A 24,480-nucleotide genomic window follows, 5' to 3' on the forward strand; every position below is an offset into this window, starting at 1 on the left:
GAAGGCCAAAAGGCCTCACAACCCAAAGTTATCTTTGTCATTAGCAGGGTTATAGACATGTTTAGGGACTTGGTGTTTAAGTTACTATTACAAGTGGCTTTGCTGCCACTTGGTCCCTAATTCTGTGATGGTGTGGTGGTTCGTTCAAGCCCTGCCTTTGTAAGGGTCCTTTGGACACCAATGGGAAAATCTACTTTCTGAGGATGAAATAGATACAGTGCCTTGGGTGAAGACTGTATGCTGCTCCCTGGTGCTACGCAAAGACACCAGTTGTCAGGGATTTATCTTTTACAAAAAGTTTCAACACACAACATCTTATGTACTCTTTGTCATAACCTTAAACCTAAACTAGTTTGGGAAATGGAAGATAGTACTAAATTCAATAATAAACTGTAAATAGGTGCTTTGGTTAAAAGGCTAGGGTAGGAGTCCTGTGAATTTAACCACCAACAGCCTACAAAGTTATATTTCTTGGGCCACATAGCAACAGAGGCACCCATTCTTTCCACTTTGGTCCATACAATTTATCTAGGCAATTAATCAGAACTCCCGTGGTGGTTTTCCTACACTTTGCCAGTTGCCTTGCTAATTAAACCTTCTCACTGAGTGAAGCAAGAGCACATCCCCTGAGGGCCTTCTGCCTAGGGTAGGTGCATTGACCAATACCAGTGAAAGCTGGAACCGGTGGCTCAGCCAGTAAAATGCTCACAAGAATCCTCCTCACTCAGTTTCCCTATCTCTTAAATGGGTTTCTCTCTCTCTCTCTCTCTCTCTCTCTCTCTCTCTCTCTCTCTCTCTCTCTCTCTCTCTCTCTCTCTCTCTCTCTCTCTCTCTCTCTCTCTCTCTCTCTCTCTCCTCTCTGTCAGTCTAGACTAGTTCCGTCCTTTTGGTGCTTGACAACTAGGAAGTGAAATCAGTGCTTAACCACAGTAGAATGTCCTCTGGTAGGCTCCAGTCTTTTCTCCAGGCATGCTCGGTACTCCGGCCCGGTTAGCACTAGGAGTAGGAAGGGCTTTCAACGCCGGCTGGGGCGACCGCCAGCCGGCACTTTGATGAATCACGTGTGTTGAGGCCGTCTTAAAGAGATAGGCACCTACTTTTCCTCCACCCTAAACACCGCCCCGAGGGTGGAGGCGACCGCGGTGATTGCAGCTGCTTAGGGGCAGGGCTTGCCCCAGCGCTGAGTGGTGGTGGCACCGGCGTGGTTTGCGTCGGGGTTGCCTGAGCTTGGGGAGACCCGTTGGCCTGGGAGCGGCTCTTGGCGGGCAACCCTTTCCGTCCGTGGACGCGGGACATCCTGAGCGCTCCAAGGGGTTTTTGCCCTTGAGGAGACTTGGGCTTTCTAGGCGGCAGGTGACAGGGCCGGGGAAAGATGGAGCAGCCCGGGGCGGCGGCGTCCGGAGCTGGAGGCGGAGGCGGCGGCGAGGAACCCGGCGTGGGCCGGAGCAACAAGCGAGGCACGGGGAACCGGGCCGCCAACGAAGAGGAGACGAAAAACAAACCCAAATTGGTAAGTCTTCCCGAAAGCCCCGCTGGCCTCGGGGACCCGAGAGCCCCGGATCGTCCTGCTCCGGGAACACGCCTGGAACCCGGCCACCCACTCCTGGCGGCAACCGCGTACTCGCCGCGCAACTCAGGGAACGGAGACGGCGTGGGAGCGGAAGAGCACTCCTTCTCCACTTAACCCAGCCTTCCCTCGGGTCAGCTTGTGGAGGAGAAAGGCCCCACCCCAACTTGGGGACACCCTGCATCGCGTCCTAGAGTACTGGGGTAGGGCTGTTTGTCTAACTTGTGGGCGCGAACCTTCTTTTCGGGATTCCATTTCCCTCCCACCTCTTGTCAGTTGCTGTTTGGTCCCAGGCAGGGGACACTCCCTCTGCTCCGTTTCGAACACATTGGAGCTCATTAGTAGCTACAGAAACCAAGACAAGCACAACATAAGTTCCCAGGTCCTTTAACTTTGCCAGAAATCTAAGGAAGAGGCGCCTGCGTGCGTTTGCCCCCCCTCCCATGTGCTCACACAAGAAACATTTCTTTGGAAGTCTGGGACTTGGGGGGAGCATGGGAGGAGTTGGAGGCTGGGCGATCTCCCCCCCCCCCCCCCGCCCCACTATCCCAACACAGCGTTTCCACTTGGTTGAATGTGCTCAAAAGCAGTTATGTTCCCCATACTTGTCTCACAGTCCTGACAGTGTGATCCTGTAGTAGTTCATTTCCTGCCAAGAGGCAAGAAATCGATGGGGCCTGGTATTGGGTTGGGAAATACTGGGGTTTCTTCAACTCATCAGTTAAAAGGGTTCCTCTTTTGGTAAACTTTCTAATTTCAGTGGCAGGAGGAGAAATGAGTTTCCTGCACAGATTCAGCCAACAAACTTTTTAGCCTCTCCTGAGCCTTTTGAACAGTAGAATCCTACTCCACATCCCAAATACAAGCCAAGCGTTGCTTGTCTAAATTTCAGTTGTAAGCAACAACTTGATTATAATAGAAGAGAGGGTGAGACTGTGACATGCAACTCAAACCATTTCCTGTGGCATCTGGCCATTTGGTCTGGACTTGCACTTCTCTTTTGGCTCCTGTTTACTTTCCTGTTACTGACTGTCCATATGGGAGACAGGGCTCAAATATTAGGACATATGAAATCTTCCATTATGTGCGAAAGGACTTGGGCTAGAGTAATATTACTACTTTAAAATCTCATCAATTCCATACAAAACCTGAGACAAATCTAGAAATCACTTGCCTAATGTGTCCTATTCCCCCAAGTATTTACAAATAAAGAAACCGAGTCACAGCTTTTTTTTGACGTATCTGCAATATTTATGACAGTTACGTGTGTGCCTCCACCTTCATGGATTCAAGAAGACAGTTCTGAGTTTATTGCTAGAGTTGAATGTATTTTAAGTTTTTATTTTCCCTTTTTGAGATAGGGTATTTCTATGAAGTCCTGCCTGTTCTCGAACATGCTATGTAGATCACGATAACCTTGAACTCACAAAGATCCTACGTGAACTTCCTGATTGCATGAGTCACCATGCCCAGCCAAGCAGTCAAAGCTTTGGTGTGACTTTGAAATGTACTAGTTTGTGGTAAAAGAGTGAGCCTACTTCTGCCCCCCCCCCCACTTGGCCCAGTATAAACTGTAGTAAAAAGCTTAAACTTAAAATCTAAGGGATAGTTTCCATAAACAAGTTTATACATCTAGCAAGAATCTCCTAGTTTTCAGTATACTAAAGGAAAAGCATTTTTCTGTATTAGTAATAACATCTACTCTTTGGCTGTTTGCCCTATTTCTTTTATGTTTTACTGGATTTGACAAGGTAACTAGGTGATTGTGAGATAGTATCACTTTCAGTTCCAAGCTAACTAACGTCACTGTTCCGTAGTGAATATAACTTGATACAACGAAGTATTGTAACTCAGAGCATAATACCAACATGAATTTTCATTTTTTCTACTCAAGTATAACTTGATCTTTATAAGATTTCTAGAAGCCAATGTGTCACAGCTAATAAAAACAGGAATTGAATATGGCTCATTTTAAGGCAATCAGTTTGATCAAACAATAAAATTAGGTAAACTATTTTTCTAAAGAGCTTACCAGGGATTCTTAAAGTTTTGCAAGTATGGTAAGACCTTTTTGAAAGATTTATTTATTTATTTCATGTATGTGAATACACTGTCACTGTCTTCAGACACACCAGAAGAGGGCATCAGATCCCATTACAGATGGTTGTGAGCTACTATGTGGTTGCTGGGAATTGAACTCAGGACCTCTGGAAGACCAGTCAGTGATATTAATTACTGAGTCGTCTCTCCAGCCCCCTTAGATTGAATTTTAAAACTATTAATGCTATGTATTATGTTTCACTATGATCATTCCAAATTTGGAATGCATATAAAGGAGTTGCTTGTGATTATAAAACAGCCATATGGCAATACAAGTTATTTGTCTGGGTTATTGTATTGTTAGGGGTTAACCATTAAGAGAATCCAGTGTTAGTGCTAGAGAGAGAGAGTTCAGCTGATAAATTGCTTTCATGCAAATATGAGGAACTGAGTTTGAGACCCAGAAATCTAGTATAAAGCCTGTCCTGGCTCTACACATTTGTAATCACAGTGATGTAGGTAGGAAGAGATAGGCAGATCCCTGGGGAGATACAGGCTAGACAGCCTTGTCTAAGCAAAGGGGTCCCAGAATCCTTTGAAACAGATTTTAAAAAAATAAAGTCCCTTGTGATGAATGACGCCAAGATTGATTTCTGGCTTCTATAAGTATGCATATTACATGGAAACACACACACACACACACACACACACACACACACACACACACACGGGAGTGGACTAGATAACAGAGCTAGACAAGAGAACAAGAGCAAGGGGGGGGCATTGTTAAAGTGGAGCTAATATCTTGATCTATCATAAGATGCTGGATATAGAGCAGCTTAACATTTGATGCTTTTTGATTTTTTTCTATATAATTTCTGAAGCTGTTGCTTTTTTAAGTCAGTGAAATTAAGCTAATAACTATAATAGCACATGAACCTTCTGGTTATTATATAACTGACTATTTGGCCATTTTTTTTTTTTTACAATTGGATGATTTATGGTTTTATTTTAGGTAAAGAAATTCTGACCCTAATGGTTTTATGTACATACCATGTTTACCATGTTTATAACTTCCAAGTTCAGTTAAACGAAGCTGCTCATAGTCAGGCCAGGTATAATGGTGCATACCTGTATCCCCAGCACTCTTCAAATAGGAACATTCCTCATTTGAGGCTAGCCTGGGCTACATGGTAAGATCTTGTCTCAAAAAAAAAAATCTTCTAGTCTAGTGAAGCAGAGAAGGGAGTTAATTATATAAGAGTGTTACAAAAATGCCCCAGAGAGGGATTTAAGTCAAATTGAGTTTTGACTTTTTGCGTTTTTTTTTTTTTTTTTTTTTTTTTGAGACAGATTTTCTCTGTGTAGCTCAGGCTGTCCTGGAAGTCACTCTGTGGACCAGGCTGGCCTCACACTCTAAGATCTTCCTGCCTCTACTCCTGAGTGCTGGAATTTAAGGTGTGTGCTACCAGCTAAAGTAGATTTTTAATTTATTTTTATTTTTAATTTATTTTTTAATGTATTTATTTTGTTTCGTGTGTATGGTGTTTTACTTATAGGTATGTCTGTGCACTGTGTGTATGCCTGGTGCCTATGGAGGTCAAAGGAGAGCTTCCCACCCCTGGGAACCAGAGTTATAGACGTTGTGTGCTACTGTATGAGTGCTGAGAGTCAAACCTGTATTCTCTGAAAGAGTAGCCATGCTCTTACTTGCTGAAGCCTCTGTCCAGCACCAAATAGATTCTTGGATGAGGTAAAGAAAGGCTTATAGTAGAAGACCTGTGCACCAAGGTTTGAATAGTGTTTTGTTTGAAGAGAAGGAGGGAAAGGCATTCTAGATCAAAATGGCAACATATACAAATGTAGGTAGGGGTAGAAATACGCTAATAATGAATGTTCAACTAGAGACTAATGACTAAAACAAAAAGCAGCAGGAACAAAATGTTACACATTTTTTTTTAGTGGACCTGGCTATAAAGGGATGGGCTGTGGGTCATAATAGATCTTTGTGTGTCGTGTTGGAATATCCACTTTCCCCCTGAAAGTCAGCATAAGTTGTTGAAGAGATTAAAAAGAGGGAGTTACTTGATTAAATAAGTCTTTCAAAAAAATTAAAAACAATGGAGAATTTCCTGTAAAGGGATGTTGGAATGGAGGAGGAAGGCCAGTCAGGAGGAGCAAACTGACATGGAGTTTGCTACTTAGAGTCCTGGATTCCAGTTGGTGCTCATGTAATCCAGACATCCAAATTTCTTTATCCCTGTCATTTCCATTTCCTCTCCTTCCCAACATGGCTCTCAGTATTCTCACCAAATCAGAAGTATCTTTCTTGTTTGCTTTTAATGAATCCCATAGCTGTCATAGCCCAGCTCCTACCTCAGTGCTCTGTTGCTTCCTTTAAGCCAGTGGTTCTCAACTTTCCTAATGCTGCGATTCTTTAATACAGTTTCCCACATTGTGGTGAACCCCAACTATAAAATTATTTTTGTTGCTACTTTGTAAGTATAATTTTTCTACTGTTATGAGTTATAATATGAATATCTGATATGTAGGATAATCAGAGTTTTGACCCCTGTGAAAGGGTTAGTTGAACCCAAAGGGGTTGCATGACCCACAGGTTGAAAACTACTGCTTTAAACCTTCATTGGTTGTTTCACCTTACTGAGGGCTGAACGTCTTCTGAACATTTAGCTGTCATGAATTTTAATGTTATGTACCAATTTGCTTTCCAAAGATTTTGAAGTGTTTCTGGGCATAGCTCCTCTTTTATGTTTATTCTTATAAACCAGTCAATGATAAATAGCTAGGGATATTTGTCTCTAAAGGTCAGGTATATTGGGATTTGCTTTGTTGAAGAGACTTAAAACAAACAAACAAACAAACAAACAAACAAGCAAGCAAACAAACAAACATGTAGTTCTTTTCTTTTTGAGATGTGGTTTCATTTATTCCAGGCTGGCCTTGAACTCCTTATTTAGTTCAAGGTGATCTTGAACTTCTTATCCTTCTACCTCTACTTCACATGCTGAGATTATATGCTTGTATGCTGTATCTGGTTTATGTGATGCTGAGGACTGAACCTAGGATTTCGTATGTTATAGGCAAGCACTCTACCAAAAGAGCAACATCCCCAAACCAAAATTGTTATTATTTACGTGCTATATATTTTGTTAGTATGTACATGTACTTAGTATCAGATGAACTTTCTTGTTTATTCTTCTATATGTCTTTGGGTTTTTTGAGACCCTTGTCTCTCCTGAGACTGGTCAATACTAGATGCTGTCTCCCTCCACATCCTACATATATGGATTATGGCCTGAGCCTGCATGCCTGGTTCCTCTGTCTGTTCTCTGAGTTAGAATTTCAAACAACCTCTTCAAGGGTCATGAGAAACTCCCCTCCCTTTCTTGTTTGTTTAGATTCTTCTGATGTCAGAGCCAAAACTCCCATGCTGTGAGATGGTACTGACATGAGTGAGCCAAGTAACAGATTGCTGTCATTACATGGAGGCTTCAGATTAATCTCAAGTCAATGTGTACTGTAGAGTTAAAAGCTCTGGGTTCCAACGTCCTTTCTGTCTTTTATTTGTTTGTGATCTCTGATGAGCATTAATACAAGAAAATTGAGCACTTTAATTAATTTCTGCCAGTCAGAGATATGGCTTCCTTCCTACATTGCTTGTTTGATTTTTGAGACATGGTCTTATAACCTTGTTGCCCAGGTTATCTTTTAACTCCTAACCTCAGGTGATCCTCCTGTCATAGGTTCTTCAGTAGCTGGAACTAAAAAACATACTGTCAGACAAGATGGCTTAGATAAAATACAGTAAACATTAAGAACACATTTAGGAAATTGTATAAAGTTACAGAAAAATTATATTACTGTTAGTCTGTACTATTGCCTGAATTAAATGTGATTATAGAATTGGGGCATAGTTCCATGGTAGAGTGCTTGCCTGGAATTGATAATGACCTGAGGTCAATCCCCATTTTTAGAAAAAAATGTGTTTGTGGTTGTTGAATTTCATGTCTGTTTTGCAATTTGAAATCCCTAAGATTTTTATTGTACAAAATGCTATAATCGGGTGTGTTTTAATTGATTCCTTGTTCTCTTCTCCAATTCCCTTTGTTTTTGAAGCATCACATATTCTGTCAGTCCTTTTACTAATGAGCTTTTTATCTGAGTGATTGTAGATGTGAGCTTAACTTTTGTTCACTCTATTTTCTACTACTATTTAATTTTAGATTCATTTATTTTATGTGTGTGAATGTTTTTTGCTTGCATGTATGCGTGTGCATCATGTGTGTGTCTGATATGAGTACATGTCAGAAGAGAGCATTAAATCCTTTGCAACTGGAGTTTCTTACGGTTATTTTAAGTCATCATGTGGGTTCTAGGAACTGAGGACCTTGCAAGAACAATAAGTACTTTTAACCACTGAGCCATCTCTCCAGCCCACACTCTAAATTTTTAAAGAACATGTCTACCATTTTTTTTGAATTGATCAATTTCAGGCATTTAAATTTTTTGTTAAAAAAATTTAGTAGGTATGACATTCTGTCTTGTCAGGGAGCTTAGTGATGTTGTACAAATAAGGAAACTGAGTCATTCAGGTGTTATGGGGACTGACTTAGAAAGAAGTTTAAAAGCTATCATCTCTATTGTAGAAGTTATCTATAGCACTGAGTCATTATGCTTCAGGGACTCTTAAAAGTAAAAAGTTATTCAATCTCTCATTTCTTTTGTTCCTTCTGAACAATTTATAATTATAATCCTCTTAGATTTCACTAGAAGTACTAAGAACTTTGCCAGTAACAACATGTCACAGAAGTGAAATCTTACTCATTTCTAACCTGATCTCAAACAGACTGTAAAAACCAAGATGCTCTGAAAAGAGTATATAATAATGTATGCTAAATTTATATGAATCAGCATATCTGATGAATATAATACTAGATAGCCGTAGCACCGAAATGGTTATTAATGAAGGCCCAGATTTCCCTCACTCTAAGTTCCTTCTGCCAGATTTGTGGTATGTATTACATTTTCTTTTTCTGAAGACAGAAAAGGCAAGGATGATGCTTAAGTGACATAAAAGCATTGCTGTAATCTTGCAACCTAACTTGGCCACATACTGGCGATACTCACTTTGTACGACAGCTCACAATTGGTCCATGTAAAGACTGATATATGTTTTCATACGGTTGTTTGTTGTGAACTTCATGAATATAAAGACATGTATTCTCTGTGGTTTGAAACTTCTTACCTGAACATGCTGAATCTGATTTACTATCAAATGATACACTTTGACCATAGTTTTATTAAAGAGAACCTTAAGTGAATCTGGATATTTTCATGTGAGGTGGCCTGGGGAAGAAGATATTAACACCTTCCTTGTGAAAGAATGTAGAAAACACAATTTTTAACTCATTGCCATTTGCACCATTTTTTGTTTAGTAAAGATTTTATTCAACTGCTCTGGAAAGAGGGCACTACTACATTACTCCCCAAAATAGATTAGTAAATTAGACACCCATTTCTATCATTCATACTTCACAAAGTGGTGCATTTCATAAGTGAGACACTTCTAATTGATATGGACTCAACACAGAACTAAGAAGAAATTAGTCTCATTCAGAAATGGCCATTGACTCAGTCACTAGTAATTCTGGTGCTTACCTGAGGAATCAGGGCGTTGATTACAGTCCTTTATTTTGAATGAGTATATATAGCTCAAGCTGGCCACAAACTTTCTATGTAGTTGAGGGTAACCCTGAACTTCTGATCCTTCTGCCTCTGCCTCTTGAATGGAATTACTGCCATGCTCATTCCTGGGGCATTGGGGATTAAGCCTATGGCTTCATGCATGGTAGGTGAACATTATATCACCTGAGCTACCTCCTCAGCCCACAACTCTTCTTTAAAAAGCTATCCCTTGTATTAGTTGCCTGATAAACATGTTTTGATAAGTGTCTGTTCAAAATTTTGAGGAATTTTCAATGTACCCATACTTAATTGGTCTCTATCAGGAGAAAGGTAAGTTTAGTTGAAGTGTTTAAAACATTTCAAAAATACTAAACAGAGACTATGCCATGATGAACTACCACTTAATTATTGCCCAGATAGAGCACTTCTATAAAATTTCAGAATTTATCTTCTCTGACTTGGTTTTTCCCTTTCCAAATAGGAGACTACAGAACTTTAGCTGACACTTCAGATAATATGTTAGTTTACATGTACAGACTTCAGTGTGCATTTCTAAAAATTACTGACTTCTTAAAAGCAATTGCTATATTACTGCCACATCTTTAAAAACTAACACATTTCTTGGTATCATCTAATGTTCAACCCATAATCAACTATTCCCAAAATAATTTGATTTTAATCTAATGTGTGTGTAATTAATGTATAGGACACTAAACTCCTCAAAGAAATATACTTTTAAATAATGTCAAAACCATGTTTAAAGTTACTTCACATAAATTTTTATCTAAGTTAATTTCACATTTGTCTGTTATTCTGTAAAAGTATCTATGAGAGGTATCTGTACAAGTGTGGGTAACCTGTTTGGAATAGATACTCTGTACCATAGAAAATAGACTAAATTTAGATTTCTGACTTTACTTTCTTCATTTTGTAATTCGTGAAGTGAAGTTTATATAGAAAATTTTTTCTGCTAGAGAAATGCTATAGATAGTTGGGCAAATAGGAGAATATTCTTGAATTCTATGGATATAAAATATGTGTAGAACCTTTACATGCACCCACCACCACCACCACCACCACCACCACCACCACCACCACCACCACCACCATAACAACAACAACAACAGCTAAAGTATGTATCCCCAAATACATGCCAATTTGGCACTTCAGATAGCTTTCTTTGATATTTAGCCATACTGATATACTCTAGAAGTGTATCTAGTTGACTGGGTCAGTGAACCTTTGCCAGATACTCTGAATTAGCATCTTTTTACTTAGATATTAGGAGTTATACTTGCAAACCTGGTTCTATTAACGAGGTGATGGAGTTGCAGATGGGTGGACTCAATAAACATCAGAAATCAACTTGCCTAGTTTCCCTACAAATTGTTTTAAGAAATATTGTAGCCAGTACTCTTTAGATACCAGTTTAGTGCTGTTACAGTGCTGAAAAGCAATGAGAATATAATTTTTCTAACTTTGTAGGCTTAAATAAGTTTAGTCTAGTAATCTGGGTTTCCTCGTAACCTTCTTATATTTTTGGTTGTGAGCCTAGCCTTTAACGGCTGAGCCATCTCTCCAGCCCCCTCGTAACCTTCTTGAATGAGTAGTTGCTGATCCAGTCAAGTGGGTGATTTTCCTCTAAACACATAATTGAGTGATAATTGTTGGAGCTCCATAGACAGCTAGCATTTTCTCCTTTTGTTTTGCTTAAGGGAAGGAAAGATATGGATGTGTTGTTTTATGTGCTTTGAAATTAATCACTGGTAAAATCTGAAATGTTTAATAGCATATTAAGCTAGCTTGGGCTATTGAGGAAGGTTCTATATTGCAGATAGCAAGACATTTTGCATTTATATCTTGACCTTTAATAACATGTATTGTATAATAGAGCAATGTCATTATGTGTGTTGGGTCTTACACAAGGGTATAAGACTATGGAGATCACACCATTTGCCAACATATGAAGATAACAAGGCTCTGTCTTTCTGGAGTATTTTTGTACTTCACACAAACTTCTTATATAGGTTAGGTGATGCATGTCATGTTTATATCTCGCAGGACTTTCAGAAAGCAGAGGGCATGATTGAATGACTCATTTAGAATAGTTTTTTTATTATACATTAGTTTTAGTTATACAAGTTTTTATGTTTGTATGTGCTCATGAGTGTGTTGGATCCCTGGGGATGGAATATAGGCATTGTAAGCTGCCAGTTGTGGTGCTAAGAACCAAACTTGGGTCTCTTGGAAGACTAGTAAGTTGTCTTAACTGTTGAGCCATCTCTCTAGCCTTTTGAATAGGTATATTTCATTTGTCATTCATTTTGATCATAATGTTACATTTATATGTATGCAATGTAATGCCCTATACCTGACTACGTTTGGTTTTGAATTCTAGAATCCCAAATGTGGATGGCCATGTTATTGAGGACCTAGGCTCAAGGTTCAACTAAGGCTCTGCTCTTTCTGTAGTCCTTCCAGTGAATTTCTTGACATTGTTTTTTTCAAGGAGCTTTACATAGTCACAGATCATATGGATAAGACTGTACTTTTCTGAGGTTTGTACTATAACTTGAATATATTTTCATTTACATCAGCCGTGATACAAGGCGAGAACAAACAGAATGTTAAGATGGGTTTGGCAGAGACATGGCTTCTCATAATATGCTCTGCAGTCTGGTACCTTCCATTATGAAATCAATGTTTTCTAGAAGAGTCAGTGTGTATATAACACATTTGTGATTGAATATAACCTTCCTTAGGTTGCCCTCACAGATTGTCATTGGTACTACAGTAGCTTACATCCCACCCCCTTTGGTGAATAGCTAGTGGTCTTTAAATCGGAGAACAAATTTACTATGCCAAAAAAGGGCCTGGATTTTCTCCATGTTGTGCTTGTGTGGTTCAGATTTTTCATGTATTTGCTTTACTAAAGCAGTGTGTACCTATGTTCTGTGCTCTCTAAATTCTTACACTTACGAAGTACAGCCTATACTTGCTCTATGAAACTATTTTCAGATGCTCTTGTGAATTTTTGTGAGATCCAAGCCCTCCATTTCTATATAAGGCAAGTTGTCCTGAGACTACATCCCACATTTTAAGTAGCCGTGTCTCTGTATCAAATGAAATGAGGTTTCAGTTATAACTGAATGTAGGGATTGTACAGGGCTATAAGTCCAGTTTTCCATACTTGTCCTTCCAGTTTGGTTCTAGCTAATTATGGATCAAGGTATGCTATTGAATTACATGGCTTTTAACTCCTTCCTTTCCTTAACAGAATCAGTTGTCATTTGAATGTTTCTAATGCCGAAGGGATCATATTCCTGGTCATGTTTATTAGTTGTTTTTTGAAGAATATCAATGTAGAAAAATTATCATTAAATATTAAATCAGTTGTTGACTATGTCACATATTTTTGTAATAGTATTTTTCATTCATACTTGTCACCAACCATGTTTCAGGAACTAGTAGAAACTGCACTTTTTTTAAATTTTAGCACACTGGTATGAGTTTTTAAGGATCTGTGAGTTAAGTAGGATATCTATGGCATTCTAGTATTTAAAAAAAACCTTGTTTTTGGATATTTGAGGAGACTTCCTAGAAATTAACTAACATGAAAATATATTTGTGGGCACATCATTTATTTATTCTTCTAGCTGTCAGTTTATCCTATACAACGAAGGGATAGAAATAGATGATCTGCATGGGTATCATTCAGCTGCTACTTATTAAGGGTCAATGATTATTTAGAGCTGTAATGAGTCTGCCTTAACACAAATACATGACATCTATATTTCAGAATAAAAGTGGAAATTATGATAAATCATTTTTGGCTGATTATTAAAAACTGAATATCCTAGCTGACTTTATAGTTTTGTCTCTGGAATCTGAGTTATTCTAGTCCAGTGAACACTGTGGCAACACTGTTTCAATCCATGTGTTTTCCTCTAGAGAGTATTTGCTTCGTTCTAGGTCATTCTAATCATTGACCCAGTTTTGTGTTTCAATAACCAAATACTCAGGCTACCTAATGATAATTCAGGGATACTCAATGTCATAAGTCTGGTTGCTTTTCTGGGCTTCTAGCATGCATTTGTGAAGAACCATACAAAACAGACTGGGGAAATGATGTGTCAGTTAGGAGCACTGAATTTTGCCAAGGACTGTCCTGACATTCAGTGCCTTCTTATGGCCTCTTTGACCACTTGTACTCATGTGCACATACCATCCCATGCATACAATTAAAAATCAATATACTGTCTACCCACTGTTCCTATTTCACAGATGATGCAGGTTACCTAGGACTTCTAAGTAAGAGACAAAGAATACTGTCATTGGAAGAGTAGCAATATGTCAGCACAATACTCAGGTTCACCATAATCTTAAGTTCTACAGGTAGACTTGGGTGATTGGTAGAGGTACTTGGTTGTGCTACAGCAAGGGAACACTAAGCTTGAGGGATTTGTCACGTTAATAGTGACAAGCACACAGCCTGGTCTTTGCTAAGATTAGGAGCTGTTACCTCCGTCTGAAAATCACTTGTTACAAACAAAGCCCTAGGAAATAGCCTGTAAAAATGTAGCAGCACCTTTCAGTCTTGACATACCCAGCAATAATGTACAAGGATGCTCTAGGATTGATGGTGGATTGTCTCCCTCTGAATATTAACACATTTTATCCTGACAGACATTAGTTTGTTGATAACAAGAAAGGCTCAGAGCAGCTAAGTGACTTGCCTGAGAATCTTCAGCAGTGAACTTGGCATTTAGGAACAATGTGATTATAAAAATCTGTTTTAACCCACCATTTTGTATACTGCCTAAGTGCCTAAACCTCAGTGTTGCTGTAAATTAACCAGAAGACCTAATAGTCCTGTGGACTGGTAATGTAGACCTTATGCTTATGTATAGTTTAGAAGACAGAGTTCAGGGACTGTTTGTTTCAATGTAACTGAAATATCCCAAGTTAAAATTCTTTGAATTGCTGCCATGAAATAGTGGAAAAAAATATGTGCCCATTTACAAAAGCCCCGTGGGCACAGAAGGGAAGTGGCTGTGGATTTTAAGGCTACACAGTCCTTAAAAATAGCAGTTTGGGTAGTTTGACCTTTATTACATAATTTCTGGCTCACCCCAAGGCTTGCTGGGCTCTACTCCTCTCACTGATGGTGATACATCACCTTTCATTCTCCTCATTTGTACGTTTGTGCTTTCTAACAGAATACAACAGATTACACAGCAAGTGCTATTGCATTTTTTGCACTTCCCTCCCTTCCCCATTCTCTGTTTGTTTGTGAACTTTTGTGTGAGGCAAAACTGCTTTGGAAAACTAATGCTGTCTCCTGTTACACAAGTACATGATATGCATTGTTTCTTGATTAGGGAAGTGCCAAGAACCACCTACCTTGTCCTGCTGTTTCCTGTGTCTGCTTTGCCTAAAGATTGGCTGCTATAAAAGTGTGGCATAGTCAGCCAACTGCAATCTTTTTTAAATTAGTCTGCAGAAAGTGTTGTGACAAACTATTTTCGCATTGCTGTGTGCCTACTACTAGGGACCTCAACTGTGGGCTGAAACGGCAAATAATATGAGAGTGCATCATGTAGTTGGGGTTCTATTTGCCTCAGCTTTAAGCATCTTCCCTACCAAGAGAAAAGAGTGCCTTTAATATTAAAAACTATAATAGGTAAATTATGTCATGAGTGGTTCACTGTATGCCTAGAGCCTGCAGTCAAGCTATTTCACACTTATGATCACTATTAAAAAAATTAATGAGACATAATATTTATGCATTTTTATGGGAGCCCTATGGTAATTTGACACTTACTCACTAATGTTAATGAGGTAAGTTTCCATGTTGGATCTTCTCATACAACTTTTTACCATACTTGAAAGAGAAGAATAAACATGATTAAAGGGCTAGTAATTAAGCAGATAAAAATTTTTATTAAAGTCCTATTTTTCCATTCTTCAAAATCCATGTATATTAGTTACTTTTCTTTTGCCATGACAGAGGTACCTTACAGAATAAAGTGTTTATTTGGCCTTTTGGTTCTAGGAATGTAAGGTCCTTCCTGGCAGGGAGGCACGGCTACAAGCAGCATGCGTGTAGTCTGAAGCATGCATCTGGGAGCTCACATCTTCCAGTGCAAGCAGAAAGCAGGAGAGCAAACTCTAAGTGGCTCACAGTTTTCACTTTCTAAAAGTGATCATCCCGTGTGACTTCCTCAATCAAGGAAACCTCTGGAAACTCCCTAAACAGTGCCACAAATGTTCGAATGCTGGAGATGGATATGCGGGGGTGCCCAGTTTTGACCCACCACAGCATGATAGTTGCTGATATTATTTTATTTTTGGCTTCATCAAACCCAAATAACTGTGTTACGGATAAGTATACCCTCTATCTCTATAAGTTTATCCCCTGCCCCACCCCCTTTTAGACCAGTGGTTCTCAGCGTAAGACAGTTTTAATTCCCAAGAAACGTTTAATAATTTCTGGAGACATTTTTAGAGTTTAGAGTTTGGAGACAGTGTTACTAGTATATACCATAGATGATGATTTAGTATCCTACAATTCCTAGGACATGCCCTCTATACAAAGAAGTACTCAACCCAAAATGTCAAGGTTGAGATAGATTGGCTGGGCTGGAAGACCTTGCTCTAGCTCTTCTTTCTTTTCCTCTAGATAGTGTGGAAAACTCCTGTTGGTACTCAGATATTCTCCCTTTCCATTGAATCTCCTGCCCTGTATTGACACAGGAGGTCATCCCTGTTTTCAAGAAGCATCATTTATGTCACTGGCTGTCATAACTTGTATTTTTATCTTCTTCCTTTCTGCTAATAAAAACCTGCAGGACTGCACTATTATCAAATATGATTGTACTTCTTATCACTTAACACACTTCTGACAACTAAGGAAAATGTGTGTTCTCCTAATATGTTTAAAAGGTAATTTTCATTTCGCTTATTCATTGAGGCATTGCTACTTCTCGATGCTGCTCATATTTAACTCATCATCTATGTTGCTCTTATTTGTTTACTTGAGATGTGGGCTTCCCATGTAGCTCAGGCTTGCCTTGAACTTACAGTCTTCCTGCTTCAGCTTCTTGAATGCTGGTATTACTTGTGTGTGCCACCACAGTTGGAGAGCTGTATGTATACTGTACTTTGTGACACAGACTTCTGATACCGTCTGCCTCTCAACTTGTTAACTTCTGAAGTTCTGGTCTTTCCTCTGGCTTTACAGATTTCTCACTGTTTATCATCTCTACATACAGTTCAGGCAACAGTATTTGTCTTCAAATACCACAGCATGTAGCTGATGCCAAACTTCTCTACTGACATTACCTTGGTAAGCTGAGGGCTTTCTCCAGGATGTGCTTTGGTTTGGCTAAACACATTTTAAAAAGCAAAATACTTTATGGGAGTATTCATTTTAATATTCTTCTTTGCAGGAAAAATGAAAATCAACTATCCTCTCACATGGTAATTATCAAGTTTACCTTTCAGGTTGAGGTTTATCCTTGCCTCTCTTATCACTAGACTGTATTTTTTTATTATTAGCTACTGACTGACCTTTATGATTTCTGTTCAATTGGATCAAGGTTAACTTTCCTATTTGGCTAATGAAAGTCATTGACTACTTTGTATTCAACTCACCAGAACCAAGGCTACTTTGTATTTGAGGATAATATTAAGCACCTAATTCCTTTTCCGTTTTTACCTTTGTTTAATTGAAACTATACACTGCATCATCTCACCTATTTACTTTAACCTCTCCTGCTACCCTTTTATTCTTTCCTTGTGGGTTCTAAATAGTTTCCATCCATTTCTTTATGTAATCATTAAACTGTTTTTACCTGCTGAAAGATGACATGACTTCCTTCACCTTCAACCTTCAATCTCATTTTTGCAGCAGGCACAGCCACACTAACTTGTGCTTTTTATAAATGTACATTACCATGTATAATCATTTGTGTACATCCTCTCCTATCTATGCATGAGGTAACATGCTGAGGACATAAGTACAGTTACAAGTGGGTCTTACTCTCGAGAAGCTCATGGGCTATCGAGAGAAGAGGGATAGGTGACTATAAAGTGCACTAATAGGTATGAGCAGAGTGCTGTTTAAAGTGCCACATACTGTGCTTGATAGACACAGAAAAGCCTCTTCAGATGATATGTTTGCTATGGTTTCTGGAGGATGAAGAATAGTGAGGTCAGACTTGATGGGCATTGTCTCTATGTAGGTATGCATGGTGAGCTACTCAGCTGGAAGGATTCTACCTTTGAAATTCTTCTTGTTCAATAATTAATCACATGTAATAAATGTTTTAGAGAAGCCCACCCCAGCAGTAAGATAAGCAAGCATTATTAGATCCAAGATAAACAATTCCCACCTGCTAGGTACACAGAGTTGGAGAATATGATGTTATAAACATTTGGTGCAGGAGAGAGGGTGGTAAATACAGTTGCAGGGGTAAGGGTATTTGGGAACACAGATCAATTTCACTTCAAATGGAATAGTAGGGAAGATAGGGATAAAAAGCTTCTTGAAAAGGACAGAGATTGTTTCTAACAAATGGTGATAGAGTGAGGGAAACATTTCTTTTAATAGGAATGGTATGTGTATCATAGTCAGTGTTAGATTATATATGGGAAGGCATTGAAAAATGGATGGCTTACACATAACAGAATTTATTTTATGTAGTTCTGGAGACTTGAAATCCAGGATCAAGATGCCATCATGACTAGTTTCTGGTAAGGGTCATTTTGTGGTTACACATTGTTCCTTTCTTGTGGCGGCCTCACATGACCAAGAGCTCAGTAATCTCTCATCCAATCCAGAATATCTTTGAAAGGCTCCAGATCCTTCCTAGTACCATTATATCAGAGGAACACATTTTAATCTGTGAATCTTCAGGAAACACTTTGAATATGCAACAAGGCAAAATTACAAGGCTGCTAAGAATTAGGGCTTGTTTGAGGAAATATGAGGGAGTTCTGGAAGTCCCAGGCATGTGTGTAAGAGTAGCTGATATCAAGATAGGGGGACTGTGGCTCAACCACAGTGACCATCAGATGCTTACTCAAACAGTTTCTGCTCCTTCCTGTAAACTGGGAAGAGTGAGCAAGGGAGTTGGGGGATAGAGCTTACAATGTGATTGGAACTGATTGGTGCTTGTAATTATACCATACTCTAGAGTTTTGGTAATTGGAAATATCATGAAGTCTGAACTCTTGTTAAAACTACGTCGTAATTGCCTTGTTTGCAGTGTAAATATAGAGCATCCATTAATTTTGATACCCTTTGGAATGCTTTAATTTGACAGATTTGAACCTGTGAAATTAAATACGTACTGTAAATAGCATACAAGCACTTTGATGACTTAGTTTTGTAGCAAGTTAATTGGCCCTTTCTCCTACCCCACTCTTCTGTAGCTGTGTTCCTCTCAAGATTGTGTTGTTCTAAGTCAAGCTCTTGTTATTTCTCCCCTACAAACAGATACTGGCTTAAAGGTCACGTAACTTACATTACAGGACTCTTGTTGTCAAACCAAATATGCAATGTCTTGGCTGGATTACAGCCTTAGAATCTTAGAAATATTCCAAGAGAAGCTGTAAGATTTGTGACATGTGTAACTGGGCAAAGATAGCCTCACTAAACTACTTCCATTTTCATATGTGCACCACCTAGCACAAAGTAAGTTAACTTAGAAACAATCATGGCATAGTAATCTTAGCACTGTCTTGAGCCAAATTCCCCTATTTAAGGCAGTTTAGTTCAACAGGTTAGCTTTTTTATTAAGAGACACTGTCAGTTTAGTTTTATTACTACAGCTTTTAAGACAGGGTAGTTGGCAATTCAGTTCTCATATAAATTTGAGATTAGTGCCATATGAATAGAATTGGTCCAGGATTGTATATAGCTAGGTTATCAAGCAGTGTGTTAATATGTGCTATGAATAGTTTTTATACAAACCTGCCTGTAACACATGAGCTCTACTAATCATAGGTACAGAGGTTATTAATTACATTGTTATGAACATAAAACCTAATCATGTATGTATCTTTATATGTGTATAAATATAGGGGTTATTTTTTTTGATGTATCCATTGTTTCCTTAAAAGTATACTTTTTTTTTGAAATGGGATGAATGGTTGTTTAGTATTTTAGTTTGGTTGAAAGCAAAGACATATAGGCCGATGTTGAATGTTCATAGTATTTTGTATTTGAGTTTGGATATATTATCCATGATGTATTTTACTGAAAATGAGTGATGATTTTTATTTGAAACACTTTGTAGCTTTCAGGACAGGCTATCATGTATGTTGTGAAACATTACAAATTTTTTGCCTTACAAAATTATTTTTAAAAAGCACAGGTCTTTGATACAGGAGTTATCTTGTGCTTGACAACTTTCTCATGTGAGATTTGCAGTTCTTGCTACATTTCCTCCGAGTTTTCTAGGCACAAAGAGTATTACTATAAACGAAGAGGACAGAAACTTCCTGAGTTATAAATACATAAAACACATAGCCATATGACGGCCCTTGAAGAGGGTCTTCCCTGCTGTGTTGAGCCAAAAATACTGCCTGGCCTGTTCTTCCCCTCTTCTTACTGATGTTGCCGTGGGGATTGGAAGCCCGATCATGAGTCACTGTAGTTTCTGTTGTGTTTCTTTTTCAGTGACACCCATATGTGGTGCCATGAATAATATGCTTCTCAAGAATGTCTCTAGCAGGCTGGACTGCATGACTTCATTACCACAGAATTTAGACTGACAGGCAGGAGCTTTTCCTTTGCTAATAGCTTCTCCTCCCGTTTGACTTCCTAGGATGTGTGTGTGTATGTATGTATGTATATATATATATATATATATATATATATATATATATATGTGTGTGTGTGTGTGTGTGTGTGTGTGTGTGTGTATGTAGTTCAGTTTCAAAATACTTTTTAGTACAAGTATTTGTTATACAGAAATTGACAATATTGTATAGAGAATAAAAGTGTGAGTCATTATTTGTTAAGGGCCTTATGAATGGCTGGGATTTAGCCACAGGAAAGATTAATAATTTGAGACAAAATATGCTAGGAACTGAGTCACTAAGAACTTCTTCCTGTGTGTGTGTGTGTGTGTGTGTGTCTGTGTGTGTGTGTGTGTGTGTGTGTGTGTGTGTGACATACATTCAACACTTGCCAAGGGGAAAATACTCACTTAGAATTTCAAAGAAAATACTCAGGCCTTCAGGAAACAATGAATTTTAGTTTGTGCAGTTTCAGAAGTTTCACAAATACTGAATTAAATAAAAGTTTAATGCACAGGTTTGTTTAATTTAAAAAAAATTATACCAGCAGGATAAAATAAAGTAGTAAACAAAATACAGTTGATTCTTAGAACACTACCATAATTTCAATGCTCATTACACTGTTGTTCTTAAATATCCAGTACATTGAACAAAGCCATTTTTAAATACTCCTAACTGGTTTCATATATTTCTTGTTTATGTGCTTATGAATGAAAAGAACTGTTCAGAGTTGAAACAAGTTTAATACTAATTGTACTTTCTTTGGCTCATAATGGATGAGAACAATGAAAGGACTTTAAATATATTAGAAATATAGTGTTTATTTTTCCTACTGCCCTCACTTTTTTTAAAAATTGAATTCCCCTTCATACAGAATTGTTAGCATTGGTATTTGAACTGTCTTGCTTCAATGTCACCAGGAAAGCTAGCTAAAAAATGTAGATCTAGACAAGTGAGGAACCTAATGAATCAGAATTCTGTAGTGTGCGTCTCCATGAATCTTCATTAATTAGGTAATTCTGTATGGACATCCATTAGTGTCACAGACTGTTTGCAAAATGGCAGTCCTGCAAGTCATGTCTAGCCCACTGATTGATTTTGTTTGACTTTCAATCTTGATATTTAAGTTTTACAACCCTTATGAATTGGGAGTTCATATACAAACCAAATTTCTAGCTTCTCTTCAGTCATCAAAGTATGTTTACAGCAAATGGACCCATAGTTCCTCATGGGTTGCCATAATCCACTGTGTCTAAATGAGATCTGAGAATGGGCCATATGCACTAGGGTATATCCCAGCCCCACCCCACCACCAAACCCCATATGTCAGCTCAGGTAAGGTAACTGATATTTTTCTACCACTGACCCACATTACATATACTCAGAATCTTTGTTTTCAAATCTTCAGCTTCAGGATCCAGATACTTTGAAGAGTGAGGAGCAATTACTGACAAGAGTTGAGATAGGTGTTTGGAAGCTAGGAGATTTTTTTAACAGAATTATTGACTTATTTAATATATATGAGTACACTGGAGCTGTCTTCAGACACACCAAAAGAGGGCCTCAGATTCCATTACAGATGGTTTTGAATCACTATGCGGTTGCTGGGAATTGAACTCAGGACCTCTGGAAGAGCAGTCAGTGCTCCTAACCACTGAACCATCTAGGAAAGAACTGAGCTTCTTTCTGATCCTGGGTGCTGAAACTTGTGATGGTGAGAAGAAAGAGGAGGATTTAGAAAGTAATAGTGTTAATGATTGATTAGTGGTGGGACCTGATGAGAGACCGAAGAACAGGTGCCATATTCAGCATAGCTGTTCTAATAGATGCTCACCTACAGGGACTGCTCCTAGGGACATAGCTGACTAAGGCAGCAATGCAGACAAATATGCATACAGGAAAGTCTGGGCCAGGTGGTATGGGCTCTTTGATGGAGAAACCACAATACACTAGAAGCTCAACATGTTTATTACATGTAGTAGAAGACAGGCCAGGGGTTATTACATACAGCTGAACAAAAAGATGGGATTATCACCTAACGGTTAAGCAGGAAGAGTTTGTGGTATGCAACTAAATTAAGGAGGCAAGTTTAGCTAATCTCAGTAGGAGCAGTCTGTAGGTGAGTAGCTTGTAGACCTTAAGTACCTGAGTGGGGAAAGCTGTGATGGACACTGATCACACTGTCAACCTCTACATATGGCCAGAAGAAGACTTTGCCATCCCTCTGGGCATCATCACCCCAGGGGTGATAGAGGCTTTGCCATTCCCATGGGTCTGACACTATGGGCTCCTGACATGGGCATGCCTATGTTAACAACAACAACAACAACAACAACAACAACAACAACAACAACACACACACACAGCATTTCACTCAAGCGCTCACTCACTCACTCACTCACTCACTCACTCACTCACTCACTCACTCATGCAGGGCTACCTCTGTTCCCTACACAAGGGCATGGTGGAATGCAGGGAGATGAGTTTGCTTGAAGACACTGGACTGTTAGGTGACTCTGAGGCATCACTTCTAGGTTCTGAGATGTAGCTTGCTCTGGAAGGGAGACACTCTCCTCTGTTTGAGAAGTTGATTCCTGGATGGAGTATTTGAGAGTCTCCTGGAGATTTGTATAAATTGAAAAAGCATGCTCAAAAACCTATACTGTCCTTTCTTAATGCAAGCAGGTGAGAAAATTATTTCCTCAATTTTAACCGGCAAGAATAGACAGCAAACAGTGTGTCCTCAACCTTAGTCTGACCAGGGCAGAGATACAGAATTCCTGTGTAGACATGTTTTCGAATCCCTAGAGCATGTAAGATTTGTCTCCAAAGGGGTTACAGATTAGCAAAGATTGACACATTGCAGTAGGACATCATAATGACATAGTGCTTTAATAACAACAGCTTCTTTCTTGCAAATCTGAACTTTATCTTCTCTTTCCCTTTATCTTTTCTGCATTTCAAATTCAGCTCTGTGTGTATTCTTTAATCTGCAGACTCTGGGAGCATGCTGTATTGTAAGAAGTATTCGCCAGGACCCCCCGCCCTTTTTTTTTGTTTCCGTTTTTTATCTGCCAGAAATTGTTTCTTTGGGAACATGTTCTGAATGGAGGTTACTTTCCCAGGGTAGCACCCCCCTTTTGAGTCCCACTTAATCTACATTGCAGATGAGCTGCCTTATTAATAGTATCAGCCTGAGCTGTGGGAGCAGACATGCGCCATATGGTATAGGAACAAAGAAGGAAGTCCCATCCTTTCTGTTAGGTTCTGGGCTGACCCTAAGCTATATTTTGAAATTACTACATTTATCTTTGTGCCTCTCTCTTCAGAGCCCCTTCTCATTTCATGGTGTTCCCTATTCAGAACCTGCCCCTCTTATTGTGACTCCCACCCCAATAGCTGGCTGCTTTTTCACTTTCCCCAATTACCCACCATTTATACTTTCCAGATTCTCCATTCTTGCTTGGTAGTAGAACACTTAATTATGAAAGGACTTGGTTATTTTAAAATCACCTTTGCAGGCACAGATTGGCTGCTTGGGAAACTAGGCAGCAGAGAACACAAAGGAGGAAACAGAGGCAGGTGGTGAAGCAGAATGTTTTGTGTAAGCAATGACTCTTATCCTAAATTATTCTGATTTAAGGATTTCCTCTGGACATTTTTTCTAAATTGTTCTTACTTTTTCTTTTTACTTCCTGACTCCTCCCTCCCTTCCTTTCTTTTTCTCTCTTTGCCTCCTTTCCTTCCTTTCTTTTAAGACAGGGTCTCAAGTAACCCAGGCTGGACTTGCACTACTTGTTTACAGACATGACCTTGAACTTCTGATCCTTCTATCTCTACTTCTCAAGTGTTGGACTTACAGGTGTACAGCACTGTACCTAGTTTTAGGTGGTGCTGTGTATTAAACTTGGGGTATCAGGTAAGGTAACTGAGAACTCTATGAAATAGATTACATGCTAAGGCCAGTTATATTTCATTTTTAACCCCTGTCTTCGCTGGGGGTGGAACTTTGCCTCTTATACTAAACAGGTGTTCTATTACTAAGCTGTCCCCACCCCAGCACTTGTTTCTATTTTTCAATCCTTGTCCTTGATTCATGAGTCAGACTATCCAATTCACAGTTTCTTTGTTTTCTTGACTGCTCTCCTGAAAGGCTGCACAAAAGCTTCTGGATTTGAGAGGAGACATATCACAAGGGACACATTTATAGTACTTATATAAGTCTGGTATTACCTATATGGCCTTTGGAATACAAGAAATATTAATGGTTTAATGTAAGCATCAGTTAATAAAAGTTGTTTCATAGTTCTTACGTACAATATTTACATGTGACATATAAGCTAAGACAGAGGCTACTG

At 38.9% G+C, this 24,480-nt stretch overlaps 1 protein-coding gene across 4 annotated transcripts in view; it reads left to right on the plus strand.

The window, feature by feature from the left end:
- Positions 1–1,158: 1,158 nt before the first annotated feature.
- Positions 1,159–24,480, plus strand: part of Diaph2 (diaphanous-related formin 2) — an 839,122-nt gene continuing 815,800 nt past the window's right edge. For 3 of the 4 annotated variants that reach the window (XM_087599848.1, XM_087599849.1, XM_087599850.1), the window contains exon 1: positions 1,165–1,510. In XM_087599848.1, the coding sequence (XP_087455974.1) occupies positions 1,373–1,510 (138 nt within the window). In that variant the 5' untranslated portion in view covers positions 1,165–1,372. 4 annotated transcript variants of the gene reach the window in all.

This window comes from Rattus norvegicus, chromosome X, assembly GCF_021556685.1.
Source record: "Rattus norvegicus strain SHRSP/BbbUtx chromosome X, alternate assembly SHRSP_T2T, whole genome shotgun sequence".
NCBI classification, from domain to species: Eukaryota; Metazoa; Chordata; class Mammalia; order Rodentia; family Muridae; genus Rattus; species Rattus norvegicus.